Source organism: Gopherus evgoodei, chromosome 16, assembly GCF_007399415.2.
Source record: "Gopherus evgoodei ecotype Sinaloan lineage chromosome 16, rGopEvg1_v1.p, whole genome shotgun sequence".
Lineage (NCBI taxonomy): Eukaryota > Metazoa > Chordata > Testudines > Testudinidae > Gopherus > Gopherus evgoodei.
The window spans coordinates 22,734,764-22,755,252 of NC_044337.1; the positions used below are offsets into that span (position 1 = coordinate 22,734,764).

Here is a 20,489-nt window from a genome sequence, read left to right on the forward strand (position 1 = left end):
GAATAGTAACCCTGTCAATGAAGGAAATTAGTTTGGTTTGGCATGGATTTTTGAGAAGTCTTCATTGGGTAGTTTTTATTCTCTTATTGTCCTCTACATGCTTGTTGTAACTCAAGTTGTTGCATCCCCAGAGAGTTACTAGCTTTAGCATCAACATCACTTAAGTTTCAAACTCCCTCCCTCCCAACTAGCTAGAATTTAAAGCACCACTCAACTTGAGCTAGAGAATTGTGTGTGGATGGGAGCTGAGCTAGGGGTAGCATTACAGTTATTACCTGAGCTAATTATGCTGTGAAAGCACACCCTCAGTAGCCCTACATCAACAAATAAGTCGTACCCTGACCCTAGGAAATCAGCCTCAGATTCTAAAAATTTATTTTCTTTACCAACAGTACCATGTAATCCACCTGAGCCACCTAGATCATTCAGGGCTTTAGTTCTTTATAAACATACATCCATGTTAATAATCCTGAAAGTTGCTATTGGTTGGGGTAGGGCTGATTAGCAGAGAAAATTCAATTACATAGTTTAAAAGGGACAAAAAAGTGACACATGGAAAAAAGTATTTAATTTTAACTTTAGGGATTTGGGTAAGATTGGAAGGCAAATAAGTGATGTTTTAACAGATAAATTAGCAGTTGAACCACATAACTCTCAGTTATCCAGTGCTTTTTGAAAAAGTCAGGTTTTATCTCATAGACTCATCTTCTCTGTTGTTTCTTCTATCTGCCCAGACATACACAGGCCCTTAAATGTACAGCACATGGTTTAATTGACTGCCCACAGCAAGAGTTCTTCAAAAGGTGACAGTCCCATGTCTCCAAATCAGATTAAATGAACCGAAATGTAACAAATCCAAAATTTAACCCCATGCTCACCAGTAGGGACACAGACAGAAACCCTGTATGAGGATTATTAGTCACAGAAAATGACAAGACTAGAATGAAGGCTGACAACTTGCTAGGTTTTGTAATTCAATCTATACACAACCTTTCAGGGCATACCATCTGCTTTGGTGAAGGCCCAAATCCAACCTTTTGTTCCTTTCTTCACGATGCCTACAAAGGGCTGCTTGGAATGCTTAATTGACACAGGTGCTATCGCTCCTTAAATTAAGCACAGCCTGAGCCAATTTCCCTGCATCCAGTATCTGGCTTGCATCAGCTTGCTGACAGACCTTACTGTCTGTAGCAGTGCTACAGCTGAAAGAATCAAAGTCCACTGTTATATCTTGAACATTTCTTTCATTGGCATTGTCAAAACTATTTTTTCCATGTAACTGTTTAAGGTGTTTCCTCAGAACAGGTTTATGTGCAAAGACCATGTCACAATAGTTACATTTATGAGGCTTGTCTCCACTGTGCAGATTGAGATGGTCCTGTAAAGAACATTTCTGAGAGAAAGTTTTCCCACAGATCTTACACTGAAAAGGTTTGATTCCTGCATGCACTCTCATGTGTCGGTGGAGATTGCCTTTCTGAGTGAACGTCTTACCACACAGCAGACACATGAACAGTTTATGCATTTTTAAATGATTAGCATAGTTTTCCAGGTGCCGGAATACTCTAGTACACTTGGGACACTGGTGGTGCCATTGGAGACCTTTGTCTATACCTCTGTTGTTAGGACCAAACATGTCTTTAGAGGCCATGATGAAATTGTCACTGCCAGCATAAGAAAGAGCATAGTTGTGGAGATGATTTTGTTCTATTTCACTCGTTCTGTTTTCTACAGTGGAATTGATTAAAAAGTGCTGAGGCTCTGATGAATGTAAAGCAGTTTGTTCAGAAGAAATAAACTGGGTTTGATCTTTTTTATTTCTAATCTCAGATACCTCCCCAATAGACTCCACCTTGACAATCTGAATGTCACTATCTTCCATGTCCATACTGTCTTCTGAGGTTTGAATACATAGTGAATCCTGTTGCAGAGTCTCCTCATCTCCTTGGTGTTCTTTCAACTCAGAAGAATCGCTTTGCTGCTCACAATCCTCCTTGCTCTCCAATGGCTTCTTAGGTTTTATAAACTTCCAGAGAGCCTGTGTACATCGTTCCACAATGTGGCTCATCTGAAGAAAGCTTGCAGCCGTCAAGTAATTTACCAGCTCCATCTCAGGAAACTCCAGAATGCCACTGTAGCAGGACAAAAGCAACTGCCTCCCTACTTCTGAACTCTGCAGAATGGAGATTTTAACCTCTTTGGAGTCATTCAACAAAAACTGATCTCTTAAAAAGGGGGAGCCTGCAGCAAACACAATTTTATGCCCATGAACCTCAACATTGTCTATGTGAACTATGACATCACAAAACTTATTTTCTTCCCTCAGTTTGTTCATTTTCTGTAACATTGAATCTCCATAATTGTCAAACTTGAAGTGAAGGATATCTGATCTTTCGGACATTTTGGCAAATCTAAACAACAAAAGCAAACAAAAATTAAAGAAACAGTATATGAGGAAACTAATGGATGTATCACACAAATTCAAAAGGGGCCAATGTGCAGGTTAAACATACATATTTTACAAAATATTTTCTTATGTTAATAAAAACACCCAAGACTATTAAAAATGAAAGCATTTTAAAAGTTAAGTTTACTTTGAATATCTTAATGATGTTTACTTTTTCACATTTCACACAACTTGGACAGTGAAAGCAACCTAATCAATTTCTAGTCTATTTCATATTCTAATCCACATGCAGTAGTATAATGTTGCAATGTCCCCAACACTATAGAAGAATGTTTATTTAAAATATTATAGTTATATAGATATTCTATTTCTTTAGAATTTAAAATAAAACCATATAAATATTTCTACTGGTTTAAACTTTTGTAAAAGCTTGCTTTCATATGAACAAAAACTAAGTTTTTGGCTCAATTTGACCCTTCAATGTCCCTTTAGTTTTTAGCAATTGTTTTGCTTTAAAGCATGAAGAACTTCCATAGGTAATTGTTCTCTCAATGTTGCACTGAAGCACCTGTCAGAGAGGACAGTGTAATATTAAACTAAGCTTCTTAACATTCATGTACTTAATAGGAGAAATATGGTCTATGAATCAAACTAAGAAAAATATTTAAAATTCTTCCACCCTCAACACCTCCGGCTCGCCTGGTGGTATTTCTAAATAAAATACAGCCTATTACACATCTAAAATGCGCAGAATTCTAGTAGTGAACTTCATTTTTTAGACCAGATATAGTCGCAATGGAAGTGATTGGGATCTCATCCATCTTTATGCATTTGTCCAATGTCCATTATCGAGCACTTGAAGCAAGTATTTTTATTTTGAGGGTTTTTAAGGGTGAGAAATAAAGTAAAACTGATAGATAGCCCTGTTCTCTCCCATTCACCACCTAATAAGCAGTCGCATCAGAGAACACTTTGTCACAGGAAACACACTGCTTCTTAAACTGTAATTACTTTCAGGTGGCTATTAATGCTTGAGGGGAAAATTCTTCATTGTTAGAAAAATTATATTCCAGAAACAATATCCCACAAAAGGTGCGTGAAGATTTCCATCATACCCTTCAAGTAATTTGACCTACATAAGTAGAAGATCATACAAATGTAAATTCCAGATCTGGGTATCCTCCAGTTTTGTATTCTTGGCTAGCCTGAGAAGGGAGGGAGAAAGCTCTCTGCATCTTTCTGAGTTTTACATGTTATTTCCACTCAATATCATGCATCACAGCCATCATCCTTCCAGCTGACAGGCAGACTGACTCCTGTTCAAAACAGGTTAGGTTTAACAGAGAAGTCATACTTCTCCAGTTTAGTTCAACAGAGACATTTCAAAATTAACTACATATGGTACCTTAGTTTTCTTGTTCAAGCATCACAGAGAATGTTTCTGCAAATTGCTCAACGTGTTACCAGTTTAAAAGATTCTGGATGAATTACCTAAGAAAAGAGAAAAAAAGCTATAGTTAGCCACAGGCTTATTTGCCTTATAACTTTAAAATGTCTTTAAAGAAAGATGAATGATTTGAAAGTAATTAACTGTTTACATGTCCACACTACTATACGTGTATTTTTAAAAACATTTTTCCAATACTGAGGAAGAACAGTATTGGAAGACTACCAGGGGTTAGTCAGAATTCCTCTCCAATTTATAAAATACTAGGCCTGCAAAGGGCCAAAAGCACCTGCCTACCTGCGTTTGGCTCCATCCTTTGTGGCTTTGCAACCAGTAACAAGGGTAACATCATTTTATTCCCCTTCTCATCCTCTCTTGGGTGGCTGCACCTTGCTCTTACAAGTAATCTCAGCTGATGAGCTATTAGAGCTTTCCTAGTTTTTACTTTATATAATTCCACAACACAAAAGGAAGAAGCCTGACCAGCCCAGTGGCCATCTCGCCCAGTACCCTGGGTCTGACACTCACACCCTTCTGCTAGATGACAGTTATCGGATTATTCGCTCACATAGAAAGTCACTTCCTCAACCCCCTTGGCTTAGGGGTTGGTCCATGATCCTGAGGGAAAACGGTTTAAAAATGCACCCTTAACAAGAGGGGTGAAGTGCTACATCCCCCCAGGCTCCTCCTCTCCACTCACCTCCTTACTCCTCACGCTACCCCCGCCTCCTTCTCTCCCTAGCCGCCCCCACCGTGTCCCCTCCCCGGACCGCTCTCCGGATCCGGCCCCGGGCGGAGGCGTTGGCCGGAGGACACCGGAACCGGAAGTACCCCTCCAGAAATCTTCTTCCGGGGCTCCTGCCCCTGCCCGGTTTCTTCACGAACCCACCGCGAGCCACCGCGGCTGCTGCCGGAGCAGCCGCCGCCGCCGGGGCCCCGGAAGTGCATCTTCCTCTGACCCGGAAGACTCTCCCTGCCCCGCCCCCTCCCCTCCGGCCTGGGTCACGTGGTGGGGGCGGCGGCGGCCGAGGCCCGGCCGGAGGAGGCAGCGGTGGTGGTTCCGGTAGGTCCGGTTCGTGTCGCCCCCGGGGTTGTGTGGTGGGAGGGGCCAGGTCAGACCCGCGCGTCTCTTCCGCATCTGGGGGTCTCCGGTCCCCGAGGCGCCCCGAGCCCTCCAGAGCCAGCGGCCCCCGGGCCTCAGCCTCGTCTTGCGGGCAGCCGCTGTCCAGGCCTGGTTCTGCCGGGGGTGGGCCCAGGCCGCGTAGCCCCGGTACGCGGGTCCCCTCACCTGCTCGGTGCCAGAGGGCCGAGCCCCCGCCGTGCCGTCGGGATCCGCGGAACGTGCGACCAGCGCATCGGGGGTGGTTTTGTTGTTGGGAGTTTCAAAATGGGGAGGGAGGAAACTCCAGAGCCTGGAAGTATTGGACTGGGCAGCCCGGCACATGCATCCCGCGCAAGGTGCCTGCCCTGTGAAGCCCCTTAATGAGGGTCCCCTGTGCATCCTGCAGCATCCCCACTCTAGCTCCCGCTCCCCCCCCCCCCGGAGAGTTCCGCTTTATGCTGCTCTCCTGCACATTTTTTTAGCACCTGAGGTCTCTGAGCGCCTTTCTGTGTTGTGCATGAGACTAGATTTCTGTGGAGCCCTGCCTTGATCTCTGCACCCCTAACTCATCACGGGGCACGTGCACAATATTGGTAATAGTGCCTTAACATCATGCTGAGTGTACTGTATGTGTAGAAAGTGTGTTGTTGAGGCTCTAATCACGTGGCTAAATGCCAGACGGTTTTCACTGAAATGTGTGCATACAATTCTCAGTCACATCTATTTTCTGGCCAGATGTCCTCTTCCTGGTTACCCCTGGCTGTTTTCGCGCTGGATCTGTTTTGTTCTTAGTCACAGGATTGGTTTGATTGATAGGACATTGTATTTTTCTCACTGTTTGTCACACTCAAGCCTCTGGACCACTTTTGCTTGAACTTTACAAAAACTCTTGGGTGGATATACAGCCTGCAAAATCTGGAAGGGCTGAAAGTTGGTGTTTGTAATAGAAACACATGTGCAATGTTCATTGTAGCTGTCACTAGCTTTCAAGGTATTGATACCCTGATTACATGTTCTGCATAGGGACAGGGGTGCATGCAAAGGGGTGGAAGAAGAGCAGTGGGGCAATATGATCTAGAAGTGGGTAGAGACCCACCTGTCCCTTCAGATATGAGGTGGCTGCACCTGAGATGCTTCACACATGGCTTGTGTGCTGAATGTTGTGATGGGTGACATGGACATATGAATAGATACTGTCACTATATGCCGAGGAATCCAGCATGTATGGGACAGTTGTTGCCCATACATGTTAACTGGTGTGGGGATTGGAGGCATAAGATGGCACTTGCTAAAAAATGTAGTTTCTCATAATAGTATTCTGTCCTCCTCTGCATATTTCAGGCAGCATTTTCAAAGTTTCTGACAGTAACTAGTTGAGCCTAGTTAGCTACTGAGATAATAGTGGTTAGAAACCAAAGTGATAGTCTTTCACTCTTTCCCATTTAGTTGGTTATACTCCAACTGTCCAAACAGGTATGCATGTAACTTTTTGCACATGAATAATACTATTGCATTCAGTGGCACTACTCACATGAGTAAAGTTACTCACTCACATTTTAGGGACTTCTGTTAATTTCCCCTTGTGTAATAGTCACCCAAACAAGAAGAGAAGGAAATATATTTTTAAAGAGAATGCATTTGTAAAATGACAAAAATTGCCAGGAGACTCAGATGCAGTTGAAGTTGAGTTGAAAGTGACTTGATTTCAAATTGATATTGTTCCCTTAACCATAAGTCCATTCTTTCTAAATCTCTGTTGCCAGACAGTGCTGAGCTTATTCTCACGAGTGCTGAGTTCTATCAACAAAATAACCAAATTCCATTTTCAAATCTTCATGCTCCGGGACTGTATTGGTCATTGCTTGTCCGATATCACATTGATGCTAGAATCTGGCACTTTATTACTTCCCCTTCATTTGATTTACATTCCAGTCTCAATCTTCCTGCTTTCTTTATCCCATTTGTTACCCTGTTTGTAAGTGCACATACTGTTTTAGACTTTTATGGTTTGGAATAGGTAGGTTCCAAGCACTGGTGATCCTAGTGTAAAGATTGAAAACAAGTATCAATAAACAAGCACTATACTACCTCATATGTTTGAAAAATCTAGTAAAGTTTCAAATGAAATTGGACTTCGGTAGCTGTAGATTTTACAGTATTCACATTTGCAGTTTTGCATGTTGTAAATTAAGGTAGCATTAAAAGGTGAAAAATTAAAATGCAGGTGGTGCGAGGGGCAACAACTATGACTTTCTCATAGACTTTAAGGCCAGAAAGACCCATCATGATCATCTAGTCTGAGCTCCTGCACATTGCAGGCCACAAACCTCACCCACTGATTCCTGTAATATGCCAGTAGCCACCGACTGAGTTACCTGAAGTCCTCAAATCATGATTTAAAGACTTCAAGTTACAGAGAATACATCATTTACACTAGTTTAAGCCAGCAAGTGACCTTGGCTCGTGGTGCAGAAATACAAAGTTGGAGATCACATTCTGTCTAGGTATCTTGCTGCAAAAATACATAGGCTGGTCTGTATTCCCAAATTTGTTTCATCTGTAGGGATTTTATAGACAAAATAATAAAATTGTTTGGATTCAGGAATTCTGTAAGACTTCTGGGCTACGCTGTTGCAGAATGCCTCATTTCATGGAATTCTGTGGTACTGTTTAAATTTTGTGGATGTTACCATGTTTTCCATAGTGATCCTTATGTTCCTGCTTAACATTAGAAGGTCAAGGCCCTGACCAGACTTGGCTATAGATATACAGTGAACAGATTAACTGACAGTTAGGCATGAAAATTTCCTTCTGCTCTCCAAGTCCAGCTGCAGACAGTTTTTAGTAGCATATATCATATGAAACTGTTAAGGTCATTGCTGCTGCTTGAAGGTTTCAGATTATATTTTCAAAGAGCCATGCTGGACCAATAAATGTAACTATACATTTCTGTTTGAATCCCTAGTGAATGATGTAAGCTGTATAAATACACACTGCACCCTTATAAGGGTCACTCTAACCTCTGGCTGGAGTACCTTATCTTCCATGCTAACTGCTTCTCTGTATTTACGGATCTATGTCCTATGTCTGCCTGTAAAGGGAGACATAGGACATAGATCCGTAAATATGTGCACAATGCTATTGGAATGTCATTCAGTTTCGTGAGACTAGACTCTTTGCAGTGAACTCATTTCAGTGACGTTCTTTTGCTGCTCTGGCTAAGGCAGCGTCAGCGTTTCTTTTATAAACCACTGTTTCCCTGGGCCAGCAGTCTGTCTCCGTGGTTGGAGCAATTACTTTGTGCTAGAGTCTGACATAAGCATTTTGTCCCGAGCACAGTTTCTAGACTAAAAATAAAATCCCTATGGGATCAGCTATATTGATAATCCTTAACAAGTTTAAGGTTGTGTTAGCTTGAACTCTTTTATGTTTTTTCTGATACCTGGCTTTGTGTGTTATTCAACCACCTTCCTGAGATCTCTGCTTGTCATACTTCTCTCTTTCATGAGAATCACAGGGGTAGAGGAACTTGAAGAAACTTAATCTTAAAATGAATATCCTGTTTTCATTTGGCCCTTGAAGTCAGATTGACCTAGAAGAGGGGCCTAATGGGAAAACTACACCATTTTATGGCCATGATACTCCTTTGAGAAGAATCCTTTACAAGGAGCTAAAAAATGAGTACAATTATTCTTTGTTCCCTTGAAGCAAGAGGGGTTTAGATGCTTCATTTCCATATAGAATCATAGGACTGGAAGGGACCTTGAGAGATCTAGTCCAGTCCCCTGGACTCATGGCAAGACTAAGTATTATCTAGACCAGGGTCCCCAACACGGTGCCCATGAGTGCCATGGCACCCATCGGGGCATCTCAGTGCACCCGTGTCCTGGCCAGCGCTTGAGCATCCGCCAAAATGCCGCTGAATTTTGGCGGATGCTTGACCGCTGCCACGGTCCAAAGGTTGGGGACCACTGATCTAGACCATTCTTGACAGGTGTTTGTCTAACCTGCTCTTAAAGATCTCCAATGATGGAGATTCCACAACCTCCCTAGGCAATTTATTCCAGTGCTTAACCACCCTGACAATTATGAAGATTTCCGTAATGTCCAACCGAAACCTCCCTTGCTGCAATTTAATCCCATTGCTACTTGTCCTATCTTCAGAGGTTAAGAAGAACAATTCTTCTCCCTCCTCCTTGTAACAACCTTTTATGTACTTGGAAACGGTTATCTCACTTCTCAGTCTTCTCTTTTCCAGACTAAACAAACCCAAATTTTTCAATCTTCCCTCACGATGGTCATGTTTTCTAGACCTTTAATCATTTTTGTTGCTCTTCTTTGGACTTTCTCCGATTTGTCCACATCTTTCCTGAAATGTGGCACCCAGAACTGGACACAATACTCCAGCTGAGGCCTAACCAGCAGAGTGGAGAAGAATGAAAAGCAAAAATCAAAAGCACACAAAAAAGGACCCATCAGTTATAAAGGAGCCTTGTGGGATGTGATTCTCCTAGACATTCTCCCTCCTTTACTGGAGAACCTGTGACCTGAAGATCCAGATTCTGTGAGGCAATTTCTGGTGTCTTAGGAGTTACCCATTCTGTTTTTGAAAATTTACTTTTTATTGGTGTTGAAATTAACCCCATAATAACAAGCTTAGGGACACTGTCGGTATTCAGAGTTGTCAAAGGGAGGGTTCTGAGCTGTGATGTGGCACATAATCTGAGATTTGTGCTAGGTGGTGACCTTCTCTCCTAAACTTCTCAACAGTGAGACTGGAAACCATAATGGCTACACTGCATCTGAGAATGAGCCTCCAGCCTGGATCTTCAGACTCATGCTAGCAGGTCTTGCGCTAGTGTTCCAAAAATAGATGCGTAGGTGTTGCGGCTTGGGCTCTGAAGCCAGATGTGTGATATGGGTTTGAGAGCTTGAGCTCCAGCCCAAGCCATGAGATCAAAACAATGTGCACATAGCTACTTTTAGAGCATTAGTGCGAGCTCTGCTACCATCAGTCTGGGGACCTGGGCTTGAGAGGCTCACTCCCAGATGTGGAGTATACACGTCCTGAGTTTCTTAGACAAGCTGCAAGCATCATAGCTGGAGTGTTGTCCCTACTCCTGTGTTTTCTTGCTCTCTGATTCTGTGAGATTCATGGTGCTGCCAGACATCTCTAATTGTATTGCAAATTTTTGACGTGAATTCTTTTAGACTGGCACCTATTTTAGTGAGCTCATAGACTTCCTATTCCGCAGCCATCTCGAGTCCTCTGGTTCAGGTAAAGTGTCCAGTGGGTGCTCTGCAGGGAGACTTCTGATCTAAAGTAACTCTTGATCTTGATCATTATTGCTCTTTCTCATTCAATTATGGCAGCTACACTTCTTTCTTTTCTCAGCATCGATGGTCAGATAAAAATTCTAACACTTTTTAACAATTGATAAAATTCCTTCAAGGAATTTCTCTGAATTGAAAATCTGATATTTTCTATAGGCAGAACACAGATTTTTGCTCGTCAAGTTATTTGTGAGAGGCCAATAATTTACATTAATATTGCACATTAAAGCCTCTTGCTTTGGGCCAGATCCTGCTACCCTTTCTTTTGCTGGGTAGTAACTTTCTCATACTCGGTCCCATTGATTTCAGAGAGACTGCTTGCAGAGCAAGTTATCACTCAGTGTATGGGTGGGAAAATCAGACTCATTTGGATCTCTTATTGTTGCACTGTAAGTGTGGTATTGAGACATTCCTGTAGTGGATAAATTTAGCCAATCACACACATTCCCTGATTATTGTGTCTGATGCCTGTTTGAAGAGTAGAAAGCATGTGAAATCACAGCATATTTTCTTTTTTTAAAGTGAATTTAGTGCTCATGAAAGGTGCTGGATTGTCAGACTTTGAAAATAAATTGAATTTAGCACTTCAAGCTAGACACACTGTACCAAAATAAATTGCTAAACTGCTCCTTATCTTAATGGCTGCTAATGATCAAAGCCAGCTCTTCTACTCCTGTTGTTTTTCAGGAGAGTAGATATTCATTCACACTTCATTTGCAAAGTTTTGGCAAAAATATTTTAAAAGAAGGTTTTGGGGGCTTATTTTTATTTTGCATTTTGTTAATAATTTAGTTATTTTTGGATGAGCTGCCAATTTTGTAGGTAGTGTAGAAGTGTACTTGGAATTCAGAAATGATTACTAATAACCATTTACGATTTATTGCTGGTTTCATATCCAGTATTCCTTGTTGAGTATAAAATGAAAGAATGTTGGACTTTCAACTTTTTAAACTGATAGACTCAGCTTGAAGCTGACCCTGGAATTTTGATGTCAGAAACAAAAAGCAAAGACAGGCTTTTTAACCTTGTGGCCAGTGTTACAAACACAACAGAGGAAACTCAGAAATAAGGCAAAATGTATTGCTCAGATAGAGGCGGAAAGGCTTTAAAGGTATTAATGGAATCTTTTCATCAGATGATGCTAAATTTGATGTCATCCTTCCTGGGCATAGGTGAGAATAGTATTGAGATGGTTTATCAGAAAGCCTGTGGCAGTAATCCTTTGGTATTTGCTGGTAAGCATCCTTAGATAATACAGTTGAAATGAGACTTTTACTCCATTCATTGCTTCTCTCTGTTTGCTTGTCACTCATAAAGCTCTTTCCTCAGATCTGCATCTCTGTGCTGCTCAGCTCTCCCTGATATCTACTGCTGTTAGAGCATGGTCATCTGCACTGCCCTCAGCTTCATTATTAGGATGTTGTTGCAAAGTCTGCGAATCTCAGTCTGGAGCGAGACTGGTTAGATCAAGGTGGAAGATTGTAAACTGGGACCGATTATCTCTGTGGGCCACAGCCTGTCTTAAAGACAAGTGGCTCCTGTCCACTTTATGTAAATAAAGCACACTCCTTGGGCCTCTGACGGGATCAGTGGAGCCCCTTAGTTGGGCAAATTTTGGAGATCGTCTGGGCTTGAGAGTATTTTCAAGTACTTTCTCCAAACCTACTATTGTGTAGAGCAGCAGGAAAACATTGCACATGAGCAGATAAAATTAGGGGGGATAGTAGGGCCAATGTGGGCCAGAAGAGAGGAATAAACTTCTATGTTTTTGTCCAGAAGTAGTGTACTTTGTGTACTTCGTGTAAAGTGTGGCTTCTAAGAACAAGAGTCACTCTGATATACTACATCGTCAAGCGTTCCTAGACATGATGATGGATGTGATATTACAATTGACCTTTCATGTCTTACTGTTACAATCTTCCTTAAATTTACACTGTACCATCAGTTCAGTGACAAGGCAGAGTCATGAGTGGCAGTTTTATTAATTACTTGGCAGCAGTAGGTTGGGTAGAGTTCATTAAATTCTAACTTGGTTTAAGAAAAATCAAACCCAGAAGCCTTTGTGGGAAAACGCAAGGCCTTTGCTATGTACTGAAAAAACAGCAACTGTCTTCTAGGCTGCTATATGCAGCCTTTTTATACGTTAGTGTGAAATTGTCTGAATATGACAAGTGTAGGATGTTGCATTTTTAAAGAATTTCTTGCTTCTCAAAGGAAAATCACACAATGCTCCTTCCTTCAGTGACTTTCACGACTCAGTTTCTGTCTGCATGTCTGCTTTGCACTCAGAGAGAAGGTTTCATAAGAGGTTAAGAGCAATTGTATAGTCCATTGGTGAAAAAATAGAAGGCAATATATTCGCACGAGTTGGGGCACTAAAAGTTTATGGTGAAGTTATATTACTCTAATCTCAGATGTACCTTGCACTGGAGGAGAAATTCAGTCTCAGAGTAAGGAGTAGCCATCTGGGTGTATTGAGTCTTAGTGTGCAGCCAGCCCATTGGTGGATTGGGCTAGGACAATTACTTGCAATACAATTCCCATTCATCAGGCAGGATGATTCATAGATTCCAAGGCCAGAAGGAATCATTTTAATCATTTAGTGTGACCTTCTCTATAAGACAGACTATAGAACTTGCCCAAAATAATTCCTTTTGAACTAACACACTTTTTAAATCCAATCTTGATTTAAAATTGCCTTTGATGGAGAATCCACCATGACCCTTGGTAAATTGTTCCAATGGTTAATTACCCTCACTGTTAAAAATTCATGCCTAAAATGATGCTGAAAATCTATCCAACATTAATTCCAAAGTACCTCCTGTGCATGGCTTATGGACTTTGTAGGGCACCAAGTCAAAAAGCAATCCTCTCAGGTGGTTGTATATCCTTTGTGTACCCACTATGTGCACTTCGAAAAATGTGTCTGGGGTAAACTGTCTCATTGTCTGGCTACTATTTTGGCAGCCAAATGAGGTCAGTTACCTATAGGACAAAGGGCACAATTCAAATGGAAAAAAAATTCAGGTTTGGTCATCCTTTGGAGTCAGTAAAGACCAGGACTCTTGTGATGAGCATGTAATTGGGACTTACTAAGGAATTTAGCGCTTTGTACCATGGCGTTCTATTTTTAGCCAGGGGTTCTAAGAACCTTTGATGTTGGAGATGTGTAGTTGAACTCCACCTTGTGTTCTCTTTATCTAAAGTATATCTCAATGCCAGTTCTTGTGACTTTTTTTAACCTATCTGTTGGCTCTGACTTGCAGCACTGAACAAACCTATGCTGCTGTTCCTGTTTCTTGGTAGGGTGTCCAGAGCTAATTCTTATAATACAAAAATGTCAGTAGAGATGCATAAAATATTGCTGAGCTCAGGGGTCCATTGCGTCTCAAGTACAGCATATCGAGTTAAATCATATAATGTTGAGATGATTTGAGAGTTGAATTTCATGATTGGCATGTCTTGATATTTACAAAACCCTAGCGTGATATTTGCATGAACATAGGCGAAGGGAAGGCCAGGTTATCTATGACTAGGTTTATAGTTGGAAGTATGCTGGCCCTAAAATAATGTCTTTCATCGCCAGGCATAGCACATACTCCATGAGCCTGTTTTACACTACAGACAGTACTGTGTCGGGGATTTAGTTACAACTCTCATTTGGCAGTGTAGACAAGATCTTAACCATGTTCCTTAAAAAGATGAACTTAAGCACTGCTTGGGAGTATGATTTTAGGCCTCATCTACACTGCACAATGAAAGTGTTATATCCAGGTTCTCAGATGTGAATCTGTTTGTAATGTAGATGGGCCTTCACTGGGAAAGGTGTTTGTGAAACACTTCAAAATATAACTGTTTTATGATCTATAGAAACCAGTGCAGCACTTTGAGAGTAAAGAGTTTCACAGCAAATTGAAAAGCCAGGACCATGAGTGCACATTGATGTACTGAGATCTATTACTTAGCTATGCAGTCAGATGTGTTGATCTTTAATAGTCATCGAGTTTCCGAAAAGAAACATTTGAGCTTCAAGCACAAACTTCTATATAAGTATTTTTATGATTTTTGTTTTTCAGGAGTATATAAAATTTAATCTCATTCATGAGTCGAACTTCCTTTTTAAGTCATGGATGACAAGGTCTCTGTTGGAAAAATCAGTGTGTCTTCAGACTCAGTATCCACTCTTAACAGTGAAGATTTTGTCTTGGTTTCCAGGCAAGGGGATGAAACGCCATCTACAAATAATGGTAGTGATGATGAGAAAACAGGACTGAAGGTAAGAATCCATAACCCGAGTTCATTCTTTCTTCTAACCCAAATTAACCATAAAAGAGCTTAAAGAGAGACTTGTGTTATTGAAAACTTGAAAGAAGAGAGAATTTATTCAAGAATCAATGTCCTTTGCTGATATTTTTTGAATTACTTCTGCTGTTATTGTAGATGATATTTATGTTTTGAATAAGAGCTGTCACCATCACTACTTGGTTTTTCATTTTGCTGAATCCTTCACTGGAGTTGTCACCCAGTGTTTGGGATGAAACAATAATAAATTATGATTTTAAGACAGTTAAAATTACAACTTTACTGCAGCTTTCAGGGGAGAAAGCCCTTGTTAATGCACATATGTCATCAGTTTGCCTATTGGTTCTACTATGTACTAAAGTTTCTCAATGTGAAACGTTCTCTTTAAGAAATTTGGAAGTAGTCTGAAACCTAACACCCATAACATGTAACATGAACCTCAGAACACAGGCCCAGGAGCAAGTTATGTGAACTCTGTGGGCATTGACTTCATTGTTTCACTTCTGGGATTGCTATCCTGGAAAAAGACCCTCAGGGATTTTTGGAGGTTGTTTCCCTGTGTTATGCACTTAGGTTTCCTTTATGCTTGACAGCCTTTCACTGGCCTTAAAACGTGGTGATAGAAATATTATGGGAACTCTAAACTCTTGCACCTGTAGCTGTATTTTCATATACACCTCTACCCTGATATAACACAACCCAATATAACGTGTATTCGGATAGAACACAGTAAAGCAGCGCTCCGGGGTGGGGCAGGGCTGCTCACTCCGGTGGATCAAAGCAAGTTTGATATAACGTGGTTTCACCTATAACGCGGTGAAGATTTTTTGGCTCCCAAGGACAGCGTTATATCGGGGTAGAGATGTATTATAATATAAAGTGGATCTTTTCCAGGGCTGATCTAAGTTAGAATGTTCTGTATGTAAGTTGAAGGAAAAATTATCTTGCCTATGTAAGAGACATTGAGATCTCAAGTCAGTTAGATCTGTCATGCAACGAATGTCCAATCCAAATTTCAAATGGGGAGAGAAATCTTATATTCCCTCTGTGGGACTGTTTTCTTTGCTGCTAGGAGCTGGGAAGCTGAACAAAGACTTCACTGCAGATTTCCTGATGCCTTTCCACAGCTTTCTACTTGGCTTTCTTGAATTCCTTTCTTATCTCTATGTACTAGTCATTTAATGGATGCATGATTATAGATGACACAACAGGCAGCCTTCAGTGGAAGAACAGTTCTTTTTCCTTGAGAACTTTTTCATCTGGTGAAAAATTTGGTTTATGTAATTGTCACTGAATCTTCTGCAGTTGCAATACAATTCCCCTTGCAAAGCAATAGTCTGCAAAATAATATCAACAAGTGAGACTTCCTTGAATGATCCACAAGGTTCTGTCCAGAAATTTAACTCCAGAAGAGGAATAGTAGCCTCACTTGTCTGAGTCACTACTGAATCTTAGAATTTCAGCACACCGCGCAGAAGATGTCCTTGTCTTAAGAACAGTAATGTGAGAAGCAGCTGATCAGTTTCTTAAACTATTGAGCGTTATCTGAGTCTACAGAAGAGGGAAGACTGAGAGTTCATTCCACTATGTTAGTGCCAAATAACATTTGGAGATGTGAAATGGCTCATTCTGAAGCAAGTGTCACTTCAAGGCTGAGATGGTTGGATTCCTAATGCAGTTGTAATGATTACCCAGCTATGGGTGTTAAATGCTTTTGGATTTTCAGGACGCACATGTATCTTTAGTTTAGTAACATTTGGGCTTGTATTATCAAACAAAATTATGCTGTTTCCTGATCTGGAATTAAACATTACAATAGTTTTGTTGGATTTCATGAGTAAACTTCAGCATGAATTCCCAGGTGAAGGCTGGGTACAGTTGTTGAACAAAATGAATCACCTTGAACCTTTCCTTTTGTATTCTGTCTTTTGAGATAGCATGCTGTTTCTTTATAACTGCAATCTGAATGATTAATGGAAACATTATACCTTAGTTAATGCAAGTAGATGCCCAGTTCAAAGTCATTCCTGCAGGAATTTCTATAGTTAACCCCCTCCTTTCTGCATAAGGAGACAACAAACTGTCACTGGAAATGGAGGGTATTGTAGCTGGCTTTATGAATGGAAATCAATTGCTTGTTGTCAGTGGATTAAAGAGAAACGAAGATTAGAAGGATAACTCCAGTGTCTTGATGGGGAACAGTCCTGTCCACTGCCTCCCTAAAATGGACTGTGCTTTCCAGAAGTCAATTCCACTGTGTCAGTTGGCTGTTTATCTGTGGAACTTGAAAGCTAGGTTCAGGAGGAGGCAGTTAACACTGTGTTGGGCACTTTATGTATATCTTATCTAGATGCATGGCAGCAGCACTTGGAAATTGACTTTAAAAAAAAAAAAAAAGATCCCAAGTAGGAACTGCCCAGATTGTATGTGTCAGAGGCAGAAATGGGGATAAGACTTTTCTCAGGGATAAAGAACTGTTTCAGGATGTATGACTAATCTAATTTGTTTGTATCTGCTCTAAGTTCAGCTGCCATCATGTTGCCACCAAAGGAGGCAAAAACTTGAACTGATCAAAAAAAATCTGAATGGCATTAATTTTGAGATTGTTGTTCTAGCTCTGTAATTCTAGAACTGCAGTTCGTGGATCTTATTTCCCTTGCTTCCTCACACGCATCCTACTGAATTTTAAGCTTGTTTGTGTGCTCTGTTTGGTGAACTGCATAAGATACATACTGAACCTGAGGCGCTCTTCATCTTGTGTTCCTTTGATATAGACTTCTGTCTGAGCTAATAGCCATTTTTGTTTCTTTGTGAAAATTTGTATAAAATCCAGCAAGATACGTTTGCTCCTGAAAATGTTCTCATTTTCTGTAGCTGTTCATAACTATTAACTTTTTTTGCTTTTTATATGTGCTGACGTACATGGTTCACACAATTTAAAGGGGTGCTTTCATTGAGTATATGCCAAAAATGCCACCCAACAGCTGTTTCTGCTGTCAACACTTTCCCCCTTGTCACTTTGCTTGTGAGAGCTGGCAGTTGGCAGGAATTGAATTTACAAAAATCCCATTCCTGGTACACTCTGTAGAATGGGTATCTTGTAATAGCACAGTACATAAGCTCTCAGAGAGCAGAGAAGGCTGGTGGGGTGTGTGCATGTGCACACACCTGAGCGTAGCAGGGGGTAGAAAAATATAAAAATTACTCTTGGATTGTTATGTGAGCTACCATTACTTATACTCAAAAATCGGTTTTGTGGTGCTGCAACATCTTATAGTTGACAATTTTGGGATCATGCTGGGCTCCAGTTTTTGTTAAAATGAGAGAAAGCATCTGTCCTGGACAGACACAGACATTTACCAGATCATTAATCTCTTTACCCTTCCCTTCTGCACCCCTACTTCTGTCAGGGTTCAGAGGTTGCCTCTTACTGATCATTTGTGTGTTCCCAGCAAACTTACAGAACTGTGACATCTTAAATGACCCCCACTGTTTCTAGAAAATGGCTCACTAGTAGCATCATTGAATGACTGTCTTCCTGTCTTTGGCTTCCATTTGCCTCTAAGGCAGTGTTGTTGTTTTTTATCTTGGCCTCTGGACAGCGTGCTTCTTGTATTTACCACATAGGGGCTTTTGAATGCAGCTGTAAGAGTCCCGCCCTGTATCCAGGTTTCAAGTGTATTGATGTTTCTTGTTCCATTTTTTAAATCATAGTCTGGAATGAGGAGCACAAGTATCTCCTTGCCTTTTGTTTGCTGTACCTTCTATGACCGTTCATAGCCAGCCACAAATTACTGAGGTTTCTAAGGCCATACGTCTCTGTGAGGTGGTTTCATTCCTTTGCTGCAGGAAAATGATCAGGATAAAATGCAAGAAACCTTGAAACCGTACTGAGAATCTCCTCTTCTCCACAGCATCGACAGCCTGACTGTGGGCATGCCTGGGGGGTTTTCTCCTGGCCTGGACTCTACAATAACACTCATTAGATTCTTCCTGCTTTCAGTTTCATGTGCTCTGTGTTGCTTTTATTGCTGATTTGTTTCACTCCTCGTGTACCGTCTGCTAGGGCAGTGGTTTTCAGCCTGTGGTCCAGGGACCCCTGGGGTCCACAGGCTATGTCTAAGGCAGTGGTTCCAGGCCACTTGCGGCCCAATCAGCACACAGCTTCGGCCCATGTGATATTCTCTGGACCATACAGGTAATATATATATTGTGTTATGGGCCAACTCCACACATAGAGAGCTGCATATACTGCCCACAGTGGTAAATAAGTTGACCTCTGGTCAAAGGAGTCTGTGAAAGGTGACTATGAAAATAAAGTTTCAGATTCCAGAAAAGGAGGTCCGCAGACCACAGCTTGAATTTCCAAAGAGGTCTGCACCTCCATATGAAATATTAGAGGTCTGCACATGAGAAAAGGGTAAAAACCACTGTGCTATGGAAAGCTGGAGCTTTCGCCCTCTTAGATCACTGATTTGGCTGTGGCCCAGGTCACTAACAACTGAAATTTATCATTGGAAGGGTATTCAGTGGCGTATGTAAAATGCTGTGTACGTCTCGGGTCAGTGACTAGTGAACAGGTAGTTAGGTCACAAACGAGGCCACCACCACCACAGGTGGCACTCGTTACACTCCTTTGGCAGGCTCAGCATTGAGGTCAAGGATGAACGAGCCGTTCAGGCATAAGGCACAGTGTGTGGAAAGCTTAGCCTGCCACTGCATGTGCTTCACCTGCGCTGTAGATAGAGAACTTCAGTACAGCGTTGTCAAAGTGATGCCTTTGATCAGAACCAAATTCACTTTAAATAATGTAGAGGGAGAAAAGCAGTTGATTTTCATTTTTGTTTTCCATGTGTGACAAATGGCTAAGAAATCAAGAAACTGTTTAAACCCTAAGCATCCGGTCACTATACAAGTTGAGGTTTTCAGACATAGATGTAATATTTATTTTTGTGTTTTGTGGGGATCATAGGGTGAAGGTGTGGAAAGTCTGGGGAAGGTATTAGACATGGCTGAGATTTTTCCACTTTTCCCTGTTGAATTTAAGTGTTTGAAATTTGGAGATGGGTTGGGGGTGAGAATTGATCCTTGAAAGCCTGCAGCTGCTGTATCAGAATTAGGGCTCAACAGGGAATAACTTGGAGTGATATGAGAGAGCCAGTAACAAGGTGAATATCTCCTGCTGGGAATTTTATAGTAATTTTCTTTAGAGGGCATGTACCATGTAGACTCATATGAACATCCATGTAACAAGGTATTATCAGTTCATATTTTTTCTTGCTCTCACAGTAGATTTAATTTCAAGGCTCTAATTGTAATATGTGAAGCTCTCCTGGTACCTGATTCAGTGTATTATTTTAACAGTCTTACTTGGACTGTAGGTTGACTTACTTACTGTTTGAATCTGAGGACCTGGGCCATTGCTTCAGAAATTTTCAGCATAAGTTGATATTCCACTAAGATACATTGGTTATGGTGCAGATAGAATTATATTCTTCCTTATGTAAGTGGTGTTCTGGGCATACTTCTGTGTGCATTGAGTCTTTCTCCATGCTTTACTGTGTCGTGTCCAAGCAAAAAGGAGAGGAGGAGAACAGGAACTAATTCGAGATTCTTTTTTCTGGATAAGATTTTTTTAAAAATTCTAACAAGAAAGGACTATTAAAAGGTGCTAGGGATCTGATATAACTGAACTAGCCAGGACACTCTAGCTTATGTGCAGTGTCTTACATCAGTATCTTAAAGATGGATGTGATATAGAAATGGGGTACAACGCCAGCAGGATAAGGATGGCTACCAACAAATTAAATGATAGAACATTAGTAAATTTTGTTGGCTTCCACTTGGCAAAATGCTTTCAAGATGCTTTCTGCATCTCCTTTGTCTGTTCTATGGTA

The 20,489-nt window shown here is 41.1% G+C and overlaps 2 protein-coding genes across 10 annotated transcripts in view; one reads left to right on the forward strand and one right to left on the reverse strand.

The window, feature by feature from the left end:
- Positions 1-546: 546 nt before the first annotated feature.
- On the reverse strand, positions 547-4,788 carry ZBTB26 (zinc finger and BTB domain containing 26). 3 transcript variants are annotated; one of them, XM_030535175.1, is made up of 4 exons: positions 4,555-4,788; positions 3,813-3,898; positions 3,523-3,612; positions 547-2,411 (listed from the first exon to the last, which is right to left on the reverse strand). In XM_030535175.1, the coding sequence occupies exon 4, from the start codon at positions 2,399-2,401 to the stop codon at positions 1,082-1,084; it is 1,320 nt and encodes a 439-aa protein (XP_030391035.1). In that variant the 5' UTR covers positions 2,402-2,411; positions 3,523-3,612; positions 3,813-3,898; positions 4,555-4,788; the 3' UTR covers positions 547-1,081. The 3 variants fall into 3 exon arrangements, with proteins under 3 accessions (XP_030391035.1, XP_030391033.1, XP_030391034.1); XM_030535173.1 differs by lacking the exon at positions 3,523-3,612 and having other exon boundaries at positions 4,555-4,786; XM_030535174.1 differs by lacking the exons at positions 3,523-3,612; positions 4,555-4,788 and adding an exon at positions 4,152-4,546.
- A 45-nt stretch (positions 4,789-4,833) lies between these two features.
- Positions 4,834-20,489, forward strand: part of RABGAP1 (RAB GTPase activating protein 1) — a 151,881-nt gene continuing 136,225 nt past the window's right edge. For 5 of the 7 annotated variants that reach the window (XR_003996724.1, XR_003996721.1, XR_003996723.1 and 2 more), the window contains exons 1-2: positions 4,835-4,917; positions 14,367-14,566. Coding sequence is in view for 2 of the 7 variants with exons in the window: in XM_030535166.1 (XP_030391026.1) it covers positions 14,417-14,566 (150 nt within the window). In the remaining 5 variants the exon portion in view is untranslated. Of the gene's footprint in view, positions 4,918-14,366; positions 14,567-20,489 lie in introns of all 7 variants that reach the window. The other 2 variants (XM_030535167.1, XM_030535169.1) reach the window with 2 other exon arrangements.